The sequence below is a fragment of the Pinus tabuliformis genome, chromosome 2_2 (genome assembly GCF_031772625.1).
Source record: "Pinus tabuliformis cultivar Carrire ecotype Pingquan chromosome 2_2, CPIR1, whole genome shotgun sequence".
Classification (NCBI taxonomy): domain Eukaryota; kingdom Viridiplantae; phylum Streptophyta; class Pinopsida; order Pinales; family Pinaceae; genus Pinus; species Pinus tabuliformis.
This window is the reverse complement of record NC_142300.1, coordinates 541,192,358-541,205,873: the sequence shown is the minus strand read 5'-3', so window position 1 is coordinate 541,205,873 and position 13,516 is coordinate 541,192,358. Positions and strand designations below refer to the sequence as shown.

Genomic DNA, 13,516 nt, shown 5'->3' with positions numbered 1-13,516 from the left:
GAATCTGCTCGTCACACTCTTTTTCACTATATATCAGGTTGTTCTACTTCCTTGTCTCCTCATTCTCCTCCAAACAGTTTAACCTTTGGTTGATTAGTATTCCTAAATTAGTGACAGTTATTTGGCTTCGATAAATATGAATATGGGGATTATGTGTTTATCCTCACAAGAAAACATACAATTAACTGTTAATTAGGTTAGAAAAATCTAGTGATCCAATTGCTACTCTTCTTTATTGACAACTCCTCCTGTAGCATCTTCCTTTAAATGGTGGCTAGGGTTTGCAAGAATCTCCCTACCACTAATTTTTTGAAAAAAATATCCATAAAGTTCTCAAATTTGCATGTGGAATCTTCCACATGACCTCTCCATGAGCTTAGATGGAAGCCATGTTGGCTTCAAAGGTAACACTATTTTCACTTTTAATGATGGTGTCTACAACATAAAGGATCACGATGCAAATTCAAATATCTGCAAGATATGATGACTTTTTGATTTAATCCTTGTGGTTGTTGGAAAACGTTCATTGTAATCAAACCCAAGAATTGAAATAAAAGGTTGGCCTGGGGCTATGTCCACATTTCCCACTACAATGCCAAAACTTGCTTATTAATCTTCTGACTATGTTGTTCCTTCATGTGAATTACCAAAGGATCCAACTATTTCTACTTGTTAAAGAAGATCCTCTTTAGATCGAGAAATGGATCCATCCATAGAAAGTTGAGATTCACATAGTGTTCTTCGATAAAGCCATGTCCGTATCCAAAAAAATGAAACACTACAAAACAAAACAAAAAACCATATATTTCTCTCCTCCAACAGAGAATTGTAGAATATAACCCAAACCTTCCAATAGTTGAGATCAATAGCTCTCTCATTCTTGAATAAAAGCTAAATTTCCCTTAACAATCTCTCACACTTAGGGTGTTCAAGCCTCACCCTCTCAGATCTCAAGTATTATATTCATGTTAAAAAAAAAAAATAGAAACAACAAAAGCTAGTGAAACACAAAGGAGAATATTTATTAGATATCATAGGTATCTATTCCAGTACATAATAGAATCTCATATTTGTAGTAATGGGATAGCTTATTGCAATCTAGAATGATAATGATATATATTTGATTACAACTCATCTATTTTAGAAAATAAATCTTTCTAGAAAAATGCATTATGACTCCCTAATACATTGGAACAATACATTTCTTCTCTCAACTCTCTAACCTAGAATAGTTTCTCTTTATTTTTCAACTCTGTTAAAAGGAAAATATAGTTTAGGCTATGAAATTTGTTAGTATCTCAGTTGTGTACTTATATGGTATTAGTTGGTTTATATTTCTAGTTTGGTTTGAGTTAATATCCTATGTTTTGTAAATAAGTCATCCATAGCAAGCTCTAAAGAAGTCATCCATTGCATCCTCTAGATGAATTTTTTTAGCGCCATGTTTCACACAAGCCAGTTTGCGATTATGGCGCTTTCTGTACAAGGTACTTGTTACCCTAGGAAGATGTGGCTTGAGGTCATCCTTTTCACTACTGCATGTCCAAATAAGGAACAATGCATCGATCTCATTGCTCAGTGACCTATGGTCAATGATGATAGTCCTCTTTCTCTATTAGTGGGGACAAAAGGGAATGGTAGGGTTAGTTCTTCTAGAGAAATGATGATGAAAAGGGTTAGATGTGATGCTAACAAAAAAGTGAATGATGAATCTGTAGTTGACAACACCCTCCTCTCCATGGTTAGAAGTAATGGATGTTGGAGTGGCATAGCCATACACCCGGCCCTCAGCTTAGGTTGCCCTCCTCATAGTGTGAACTTTTGGATAGAAGTTGGATTGGATGGGTGGGGTGTGAAAAAAATATTATCTAGATCTACATTTCATGCTTTTTGTTGGATACCTACATGCATCAAGGATCCTTTTCATCTTGTACGATAGAGAACCCCCTCCTCTCATAAAAAACCCACATTTATCGATTAGGTCCATATCTAAATGAGAGGCACGTAGAAGGGAGATCACAGGGCACAGATCCAGATGTGGAGGAGCTAAATCAGATTTTTATCAAAATGATTACTAGAAAATTGACCTTGCAAAGGGTTAGGGGAATAGATCTAGTGACAAATTTGAAGCATAGTGCCCAAAAGATCACAAGCATTCCCGCTCCATTACAAAGTTTGATTTTTCAGTGAAAGTGCTACAGGATGTGGTTCATTTGAAAGATTATGGTATTCAAAGGAATTTTACCATCATCTTGAATTTAAGACTACAGGGTGGTGCTCGAGGATCAGGTTTCCCATCTAGACCATCTTTGGCTAGCAAGGGCCTGGCCTCGTTCAAGGATGCATTGAGAGGAAATGATGCAACATAGGACAAACAAAACCCAAATATAAAAATCCTAGGTTCGTACATTGTAGAGAAAATGGAGCAAGCCCCAGAGTTGTCCATAGAATTACTAGATGTAAGTGGTATTTTCACTATTTTGCAAAAAAAATCTATCTTATGTCAATTTAATGGTTTATGAACCAAATATGAATATCTAAATGAGTGGTTCTACCTCAATTGGACTAGAGATTGTGACATTTATCTGTGTACAAAAGGATTTTGTGTGGTTTAGTTTGATAACCAGAAAGATTTTGATTATGTCCTAAATGAAGGACCATGGTTTTGGGGAATGGCAGGTCTCTTTATAACCCCATGGTTTCTTGATTTTGATGCCAAATAAATGGTGGTAACAAAAATTCTGGTTTGGGCAAGGCTACATAATCTTCTTCTCCCCTATTGGCACCACCAGGTTCTAGAAGGCATTGGGAGCTCTTTGGGAAGGTTCCTAAAGATGGATCGAGAAAGAATGGACAAAGTATCTCTACTTTTGCATGCATATGTGTTGAGATGGATTTAAGCAAAGGCCTTCCTGATTGCATCCACCTGACACATCAAGACTTAAATGGAGACAATGGTTAGATTTTGAGAGTACTACCTTTAGATGCTAGATTTTTCATCAAATAGGTCACTTGGAGAACACATGAAAATAAGCAAAGAAAAGGACAAAGAAAAAACATAAAAAGAAAAGAGGATGGAAATTCCTTGATCCTCCTTCTTTCGATGATGAGGATGAAGAAATTGATGAGATGTAGCAAGACCGAGAGACACAAAATCAACAAGGTTCTCAAAATGAGGGAGAAGAGAAGAAGAATGATCAGAACAAATAGGCAGAGACTACCAATTACTCAGCAGTGGTTTCAATCCATGAGAATCAAAATGAGGACAAGAGCAAAAATCAAGGTCTAGGTGGAACAAAGCGATCACATGTTACTCAGAGCTCAGATTCAGATACAGAAGCCCTAAACACTTCAAGAAATAATGAACTTCAAATTGTTTCATCTAATCCATTAAGTGGGGTTTCACAAAAAGTCTAAAAGAAAAAAAGCAAAAAAGAAAAGACTAGTTTATCTAGTCAAATGTAATTTTGTTTTTTATCTTTTTGTAGCTTAACTACTATTTGTTCTTAAAGCACATATGATGGTCCCCGGGACAATATTTGAATGCACTTATGCATATGCTCTATGTCACTTTTTATTTTATTGATGGAAAGTTGCTCATTTTTCTTTGGAGAAAAATATTCATTGTTATTTAATATTTAATAATAATTAGATAACAATAGTGTATTGTTATTCCATCCAATTGGATACATGACGAATTAAAATGAATAACTAAGATGACTAAGTGGTTATTTATTTCACCATGTTGTATTTAAGAACCCTTATGCATTTTTGTGCTTGTGTTGGGTTCCTACATAACCTCCCAACTTCAGCCTTCAAGCATCAAATGAGTGGAAAGTATCATTGCAATAACTCTTGTTACAATATTATTAGTGTCTTTACGAATTATCTATTGTGAAGGGGCCCATATATTCTTCTTCAAGCCCATTCTTATTTCCACTATTATAATGGATATTACTATTTACTAACTCATCACATCTTTTGGGTGCTTTAACATTCAAATGAATGCAAGAGTGTCTTTTTTTGGATGCATAAATTTTCAAATTACTACAAGTATTTTTCATAGAACCAATGAAGAATGCTTAAGAGATGAATGAATCCTTGCATTGTTATCCAACCAACTATGAAACAAAAGGACATAAATTTTTGAACTTTATACAATGAATCACTTGCATGTTCACTAAAAAGGACACACAAGATAATTCATTTTGTAACGAGATAAAGAAATGCAATAGATTTTGTTTCATATGCATGTTTGGATGGATAAGAAATAAGAGATTATTATATATAAAATATTTGATGGATTGGCTTGTTTGCATATGACTACAGGTCCTAGCGTTAATGTAGAAAATAATAATGCATATTATAAAATAATTGACAAAAGCAAACATACATTATGTTATTAGTTAATATATTTTTGTGTATAATGGTGACAACTACCATAATAATGATGTGAACCTATAGAATCTCATTTAGAAATATGACATCCTACTATATCTTCCTCCCAGTTGTGCCATAACATTAGAGACAAAATAAAAGTGAAGCCAACTAAGAAAAAGAGGAAGATGGAGAATATGGAAGGAGAGGAAACAATACCTAATGATGTAATTCTCATGTTAGAGGTATATATTATAAAATCTATTAGTGATCTATTGGAATTCACAAGCTATTTTGATTTTACTTGTCATTACTTCTATCCATTAGCCTTGAATTCCACACTCAATATCATTGACATTGTGACTAAATGGATAAAAAATTATTTCCTTGATTTATTGATGGAATACTTTGACCCCTTCTATTTTATCTAATTTGGTTTTCTAATTAGTTTTTCAGTGACTAAGAATGGAATGACAATTTGGATTAAGGCAATCCAAGTGGTGGAGGTAATTTTTTTATAAACCTATGAGTAATATTACTTTTATTTAGATCCATAAATCTATGTCACACTCTTTGGCAAATAAAAGAGGAAAATTAGTCTTTGCTAAGCCACAATCGAGGGATAAACTTGATCAAGGTTTTCAGACCTCAGTAGATGACCTAAAACCACAATAAAGGACATAATGATTAAGTTTAATAGGTGGAATTAATAAGTGTTATTACTAGAAGGTAGTTAGGTTATACTACAACACTCCATAACAAGACTGAACAGTACTCTTAACGAAGAGATTGAAGCAACCACTACCATTCTCAAATTAAAGGTGTCATAGAGCCACCATATCTAATAGAAGTAGCTACCATAAAGAATCCATTCATCATCATAAGCCACCTAATATCTATTGTTGTAGCAATCAAGTTTGAAGAAATTCCGGCGAATTAAAACCTATCATTAACAATTATAAAGAAGGTCAAGTGAATAGTATACCATCACTAAGATTGAAGGCCAAGGAAATAAAATCTTGTTATTTCCAAATTTGAAGTAGAATCAAGTTTGTAATAATATAAAATCATGGTCAAAGAAAAATAATCCTAAATGCATAAAGAAAAAAACTTTTTTTTTAAAGAGACAAAACCTATACAATGTACAAATATAAAATTTAAAGATATATATAGATCTTACACTTTCAAAACCTACTTTATTTGCAACAATTTAATTTTTGAAAAAGGAATGAAGTTGTAATATCTAAATTGATGAATCATCCAATCCTAACTATATGATTGATAAATGATCAAATGCATGGCAAAGGAAGGTGATTGAGGTGGAAATTGAGGATAGCCACATGGCACGGATGGAAAACATGGTAGTGGTTCATCATAATTCTGAATTTCTTGCCCTATACTAGCTCTATGATATATCTTCTTCTCTACAACTAGTGTACGACTCCACCTTCCGTCATGACCATGGGACTAAGGATCACTAATAACCCACACAAGGGAGGTTTTCCACCTAGATGATGCCTTAGGCTGGCGCATGTCAACATGACCTCCCATTGGATTGTGGCCTTGATTTAGTTCATGCAAAGGAAAAATTTCGTGAATGAATTACCACATCTAATGAAGGAGTAAGAAAAGTAGTTTAATGGGTTGTGGGTACCATTCCCAACTCAAAGAATGATTTGGTATTTCCACCAGTGGAAGGTTGTTTTGAATTTATCATCTCAAGGGTTAGTCGAGATATACTTCACCCAACTTCATTTTCATGACCATAGGGTAAAATACTTATTCATATGGATTATTAAAGTGAAGGAAGAACAATATGCACATAATTCAATTGTATAGGGCCTAATATTCATAGTGCCAATCCTTCATAAGAATAATAAAAGGAAAAATTTGATCAAACTCTCTAGAGGCTATGTTCCTATGAAGGAGATTGGCCAACGTCATGCACACAACTAGAGAAATATGTGAAAATAGATCATAATCAATTTCTATACAGTGTCCCGTGGAGGGAAAAACACCCATTGATGAGGTTGGCATAGTAGTGCATCCATTATGGGATAACATGGATATAGAGTGAATTCTCGTGGAGACTCAAGGCGAGGTATATGACCTTGGAAACTCATGAATCAGGTAAATGAGATTTTATGTGATTGGAGATGTACTGTATTATGAAAGCCATGGTTTCAAACACCATTTTTTTGGATAGGGTTGAAATTATGAAGCTAAAGAAGCAACTCTCAATATTTGAAGGAAAGTTTAAGGCCTCCATAAAAAGGGTGTTAGGGATCACCATTTCAGTCAAAGGTCTATCAATAAGGGAAACTCATATGGAGGATAGCTATGGCTCAAGGGGATTGAAATTTCCCAGGAAAACCCATTTCTTATGCCACCTACTCACAACCTTGTCAAGTCTAGTTGGCACTCCAAACTATAGGAAACCAAGTTTAATCAAGGAGGAGGTAACTATAGGGTCTCCCTTGGATAATTACCCATCTTTTGATGAATTTTAGTTGTATTTATGTTTTATTTCTAATGATTCATAGGGCTAATATTCAGGAAATAGGGATGAGCCTTGTCGAAGCAAGTAACCGAACTAGTGATAGGCACCTTTTTATTACTAGACATTGCAATATTTTGATATTATTTGTCCTTCCTATAATTTATATATCGATATAAACTCTTTGGAAGGCTTGGTTTCCATAGAGGAAAGCTTTTTTTGACTCTTAGGAGGGTTGATTTCCCTAGAAGCAGGCCCCGTGCTCTCTATGAATTTCTGTATCTTGTGATCTTTTTGTGATATAGAAGGCCCAAAAAAACTATAGGAATGAGAAATGTGAAAAGAAGTGTTTTTTTTTCATTTTTAGGTGTAAATTATTTGAACATGTAAGGGATTCAAGGCATATGTAATTTTATATAGATTCATATCCATTAATTCAGGATATCAAGAAATTGAGAGTTTAAGAAAATGAAACTCAAGAACATTAGAATTTAAAAATTTGGAACTCAAGAACTATCCCTATATGAGGTTGACGAGATATATCTATGGAGTACAAAATAGGTTAAACCAAAAATTTCTAAATTGCATTAACTTGGTGCAACAAGTAAAGCTTTCTAAATTTCTAAGTAATGCGTGTTAGAAACCAACTATATGAGTTTCAAGGCATTAAATTTATTAAATATGTAAAATATCAAATTATTTTCACCATATTTCAATTAAACATGTTATATTTAGCCTAGTAGGCTAGCAGAACTTGTTAAGTGTTGTCAATTAGGAAAAGAAGGTCTCGAAGTTAGGTCACCAAGTTAGTTTCCTATGTGATGTAATTGAAACTATGGGAATCACTCAATATCCTTGTTAGGTCAAGTACATTCAATCTATGTCATTTGAGTATCATCCTTGAAATGATGGGTAATGCTTAGGGTTTCCTAGGAACCTATAATCAAAGGAAAAAAATAGAAAGTTGGCACACCTTCAAGGATCACCCTTATAAATGCAATGAATTTTCTATTTAGGTTTCATTCTTTGTTCAAAGAACATGTTCCTATATTTTGTGTTTAGGCTCATGAATTAGTTAGGATATATTTTGTTTTTATGTGATGTAAAAGCATTTATTCCTACAAATAGATCTCAAAAACAATTATTTATATATTTTGTTGTATGTAACATAAAAGCATTTATTCACGCAAAATATATCTCAAAAATAATTGTTGATATTAAAATTAGAGGACATTCTATTTGGTTGGAAAGATAAAAAGGGTGTATTACTTGTAGTGGTTCAAGACTATCACTTTACTTTTGACAAAAGATGATCAATATGCATTCTAATTCTTTAAAATTCTTAGATCATTATTTTATAAATTTAAAGCTGAATTTGTTCTCAACAAAAAAAAGTGGACAAAAAAGACATTGCAAAATAAAATGTTAAAAAGATGTTTTTTAACATTTATAAATCTAAGATGTTTTTTTATGGAATGTTGTTTTATAAATAAATTGGTTTAAAATTTTAGTGGATAAATATATCTTCATATTAAAATAAAAATTTGATTTTCATTTTCCAATTCATTCCTTTGAAATTGAGATTATTTTGAATATAGCAATAAAACAAATCAATTACTATTCCTCTTTCAGTGGCTCAAGAATAAGATATTCTCTCTCTTAGTTCAAGAATTTAATTTGATTATAGCAGTAAAACTAATCAATTAGTAATCATCTCTAGTTAGCTCAAGGGGCACAAAATAATAAGATATTATTTTAGCTTAAGAATATCCCAATAATTGTTACCACAAGTTTCCATTTATCTCAAGTAACAAATTTTTATGTAATTACTTTCAAGTATAAAAATAATTTTCCATGTAATAACTTGTTCATGGGAAAATTTCCAAGCTTGTTAAAGACCCAGGAAAATGGAAATCCTATACATTTATTATAAACATCTACCAGCATTCAAAACAGCCACCAGAATTCATGAGATAATACATTCATGACTTACAAGTATGAATACAAGATAATATGTTCATGACTTACAAGTATGAATACAAGTTTCCAGTCATCTGTAAACATTTGTCCCAAAAACCAATATGCACTATTATTTGTCAGATGGTCCTAACTAATCCTATATATTTATATAAAAAATCACATTATTCATCATATAGTTCCTAACTAATCCTATAAATTTATATAAAACAACCATCATCATTTATATGATGGTATGTTCATGGCTAACACTGGCCAATCTATCAACATGCTAGAACAAAATGGATATATATACATTTACAAGAAACATTCACCATTGGTTAGGAGTAAGAAAAGTATAATTTCTACCTAAATTCCATTTTAATAAACATTATATTTACAATAAAAATAATATAATTATCTAAACTCCACTACTTCGTTAATCAGTTAAAATACACTAGAAAATTGTCTAACATCTAAGACAATTTGATTTGATTTCACCCAAGGAAAAGAATCTCCAATCTTGAAAACTGCTTGAATTGAATTTATTGACCAGTTGCTCCACCGTCATCATCATTGTACTTTTCATCACTACCTTTTTGGAGCCTACACATTGTCAATGATAGTCACTAGCTTTTTGATGTCTACACATTGTCAAAAATAATTCAATCATCCTGCCATACAATGAGGAATTGTAATTTATTTTAATAAGGGTGTCACAAGAATTACCTTGTTGATTGCTCCATATGGATGCTACAAAGGTATGAAGAGGAGATTCATTATTTGGGAAAGAGTTGGCTGAGTTTGGAAAATAAAAGGAGAGGAATGGAAAATTACAATTTTGAATAGTACGAACACAACATATGTAGAGGACCATTTTTCCACTAATCAATTCTTATTTCAAATCAACTTATAAAAAATAACAGATTACCTAGCATACCATACCTAGCATGCCATACTTAGCCTTGCAAGTTGCAGGTAGCTGTATTAAAACTAGAACGTAAGGGAAAAGATAAGAAGTAAGCAAAACATACCTTAAGAATGTCCAATTATATGTTTCTTTGTTTACCTCCCAAAAGGATTTGAATAGACAGGAGGATAGTATGAACACATCATATGCAGAGTATCATTTTTCTGTAATCAATTCTCATTACAAATCAAAGTATAAAAAGTAACAGATTACCTAGCATACCATACTTAGAACTAGAAGGTAAGGGAAAAGATAAGAAACAAACAAAACATACCTTAAGAATGTCCAAGCATATGTTTCCAATATTTTCAACATTAGGATGAAGCCACTTGGCATGAATAAAATATTTTAAATTTATTAAAAGTAATGGACCATTTTGCTAAATAAAATCTCCTTATATATAATTTAATGTTATAAATAGTAATGACGAAATTATCATGGAGGAACTTATTACAATTTGAATAATATCAAATCCCTAGGAAATTGGTTGGCTGGAGCCACTTGGCATGAATTTAATTTTTTAAATTTATTAAAAGTCAATGCAACTTAACAAACTTACAAATATAATTTTTTAAATTTAGTAAAAGTCAATGCACCCTAACAAACTCCTTAATACACTATTGTCATTTTTAAGACTAATAATATAGTGAGTATATTCCTTGAGAACCAATCTAGGCAACACATCCTCATCCACCTTAAGTTGAAATAAGAAGCCTTCAACAATTATAACTTTTTAAAATAAGCAATTCCACTATATTCTATTTACATTATTTTATTATTGTGATGCTATCTAAGATGAAATTTTATTCCAAAAAATAATATAAAATAACATAAAAATGGAGAAAATTAAATAATTTGCATTATTGAAATTACTAAATTATAAAATTTATAATAAGTATTTTAAAAGAAAAATAAATTTGTAAAATATTGATAGTAACTCTAAAATTTTATGTCTAAATAATATTTTATAACATAGAGAAACAATACTTTTCATTTCCAGCAAACAAGGTTTATGTAATCACTTTCATGTGTAAAATAATTTTCCATGTACTACTAGATAGGCAAATTTCCAATGTAGTCAAAGACACAATAAATTAAGAAAATGGAAATGATATACATTTATTATAAACATCTACCACACAAATTTCCAATCTCATCAAAGACCCAATAATTGGGAAATGGAAATGATATACATTTATTATAAACATCTACCAACACTCAAAACACGCAGAATTCATGAGACAATATGTTCATCACTTACAAGTATGAATACAAGTTTGCCAATAGTCTATAAACATTTGTCCAACAAAAAGTGCACCAATGATTCATCATATAATTCCTAACTAGTCCTATACATTTATATAAAAAACCACCATAATTCATATGATGGTTAGTTTATAACTAAGCAAATGCCATAGGACAAAATGGATATATATACATTTACAAGAAACATTCACCATTGGTTAAGAGCAAAAATAAGTATACTTTCTACTTAAATTCAATTTTAATAAACAATACATTTACAATAAAAATAATACAATTATGTAAACTCCACTACTTCTATTACAATATACTACAAAAATTTTAAACCACCCTCCAAGACATTTTGATTTGATTCCAAGTAAGGAAAATAATATTTGAATCTTGAAAACTGCATGAATTGAAACTATTGACTAGTTGCTCCACCGTCATCCTTGTACTGTTTCATCACTTCTTTTTTGAAGTCTACACATTGTCAACCATAATTAGTCAATGCCTTAACACTAAGACTTCTAGACTATTATTAAAAGCCAAATTAATTCAATCATCCTCCCATATAATTAGGAATTGTAATTTATTTTAATAAGAGTCACAAGCATTACCTTCTTGATTGCTCCATATGGAAGCTGCAAAGGTATTAAGAGGAGATTCATTATTTGGTTCTGCACAATAAACGAGTTGATTGAGTGTGGAAAACAAAACCAAAGGAATATAAAATTACAAAGTTGATCCAAATTAAGCTCATGTTTACCTCCCAAAAGGCTTTGTATAGACAAGAGGATAGTACGAACATCATATGCTGAGGACCATTTTTCCTGTAATCAATTCTCTTACAAATCAATGTATAAAAGGTGACATTACTTAGTCTAAAAACTAGAAGGTAAGGGAAAAGACAATAAACAAGTAAAACATACCTTAAGAATGTCCAAGCATATGTTTCCAAGCTTGTCAACATTAGGATGGAAGCAAGGTGTCTCAAATTTCACTACAGGAGGCTTGAAGGGATAATCCTTTGGAAAACTCAAAGAAACTTTATATGCCAGGCCCTCATAAACAGTATCTTTTCCTCCATTTATGGTGCCAACCCAAGAGAAAATGTCATCTGCCTCAGGGAAAGCTGAAATTCCAGGTGTACCACTCATCTGAAGATTGAATAAGAATTAGAAAATAAAATTTAGGTTGTGGGCAATAAAATAAGATCACCAAAATATAGCAAAATGGTGTAGAAAAACAAGGAAATTGAAAATTAAGCATGAGATTAGTATGCATTCTACATAGTCCACAGACTTAAAACAATTTCCAATAAAATATATGGTTAATACCTTCCTTTTGTCAAAGTAATAGATTAAAAAAAAAACAAAAAATATATACTCTACATAAAAAGTGAGTATGGCAAACAAAAAAGTTAAAACATGATATAAGAATAATGAGCAAGGCAAACATTGTATAAGAACACTGAGAAGGGCATAATCACAAACAGAAGGAAATGTAAACAGAGTAGGAAAAGTACCATTAGTTGCATAAGCTCAGACTGCAACCTGTACACGTACAGAGCATGAAAGTTTTTAGCGTACAAAATAGGTTAAACCAAAAATTTCTAAATTGCATTAACTTGGTGCAACAAGTAAAGCTTTGTAAATTTCTAAGTAATGGGTGTTAGAAAACAAAAACAAAAAAATCCCAACCTTTTCTGGACATCCGTAGCTTTGGACATTATGGCCACGTTGCTCTGGTTGAGATAAATAAAATTAAACTCCCACGGCCAAGTAAGCGAGCACTAACAAAACTGAACTGCGCAGCGATCGAGAGATCGAATAGAAACGGCTTGACTTGAACTGCGCAGCTAGACTTGATCAAGAGCCGGTGAAGTTTCGGGATAAATGTGGAGAATATGTGAAGCTTTTGTGTGTATATATGTATATATATAGAGGAGGAATAGGGTTTGAGGGCCGCAATATGGGCGTCTGAATTCAACGGTTATGATTTGTAGCGGATTAATCGGCTTCAAAATTCAAGCAAACCCACATCAAATTTTTCACCAACTTGTTGTGCGTGATAATTTGCAACGATAATTGGATAACTTAGCGATAATGGACCTCTAATGATACCAACCACTAAGTCGTCACTTAAATTTACAAAGTAGCTTACCATTATTGGCTCCATTAAGGTCATTGTATTGTTATTATGGGTTTAGGCATAATAAGTGGACCAAGTACAAATTGAAATGTGTAGTGTTGGTGATGGCGAAGTTAAATGTAGTGGGTTAAAAATTTATTACAAAGGTTTCGGTGAATTTGATTTTGTCATGGTGATGAAGCTGTACATCAATATTAATCGAAATTAATATATGAATCCAATATAAACCCCATATATATATAAGGATTAATTTAATTTATTTTTTAAACTTTAGGTAAATTTTCAAGATTTTTGAGTAAATTTTGTTTATATTTTTATAG

The 13,516-nt window shown here is 31.9% G+C and overlaps 1 protein-coding gene across 1 annotated transcript; it reads right to left on the bottom strand.

Moving 5' to 3' along the window:
- Positions 1-11,466: 11,466 nt before the first annotated feature.
- LOC149193749 (uncharacterized) lies at positions 11,467-12,630 on the bottom strand. Its single transcript, XM_089406899.1, has 5 exons — positions 12,571-12,630; positions 11,975-12,202; positions 11,812-11,875; positions 11,663-11,722; positions 11,467-11,525 (listed from the first exon to the last, which is right to left on the bottom strand). Exons 1-5 carry the CDS (start codon positions 12,580-12,582, stop codon positions 11,467-11,469), a joined length of 423 nt encoding a protein of 140 aa, XP_089263025.1. The 5' UTR covers positions 12,583-12,630.
- Between the last annotated feature and the right edge of the window lie 886 nt (positions 12,631-13,516).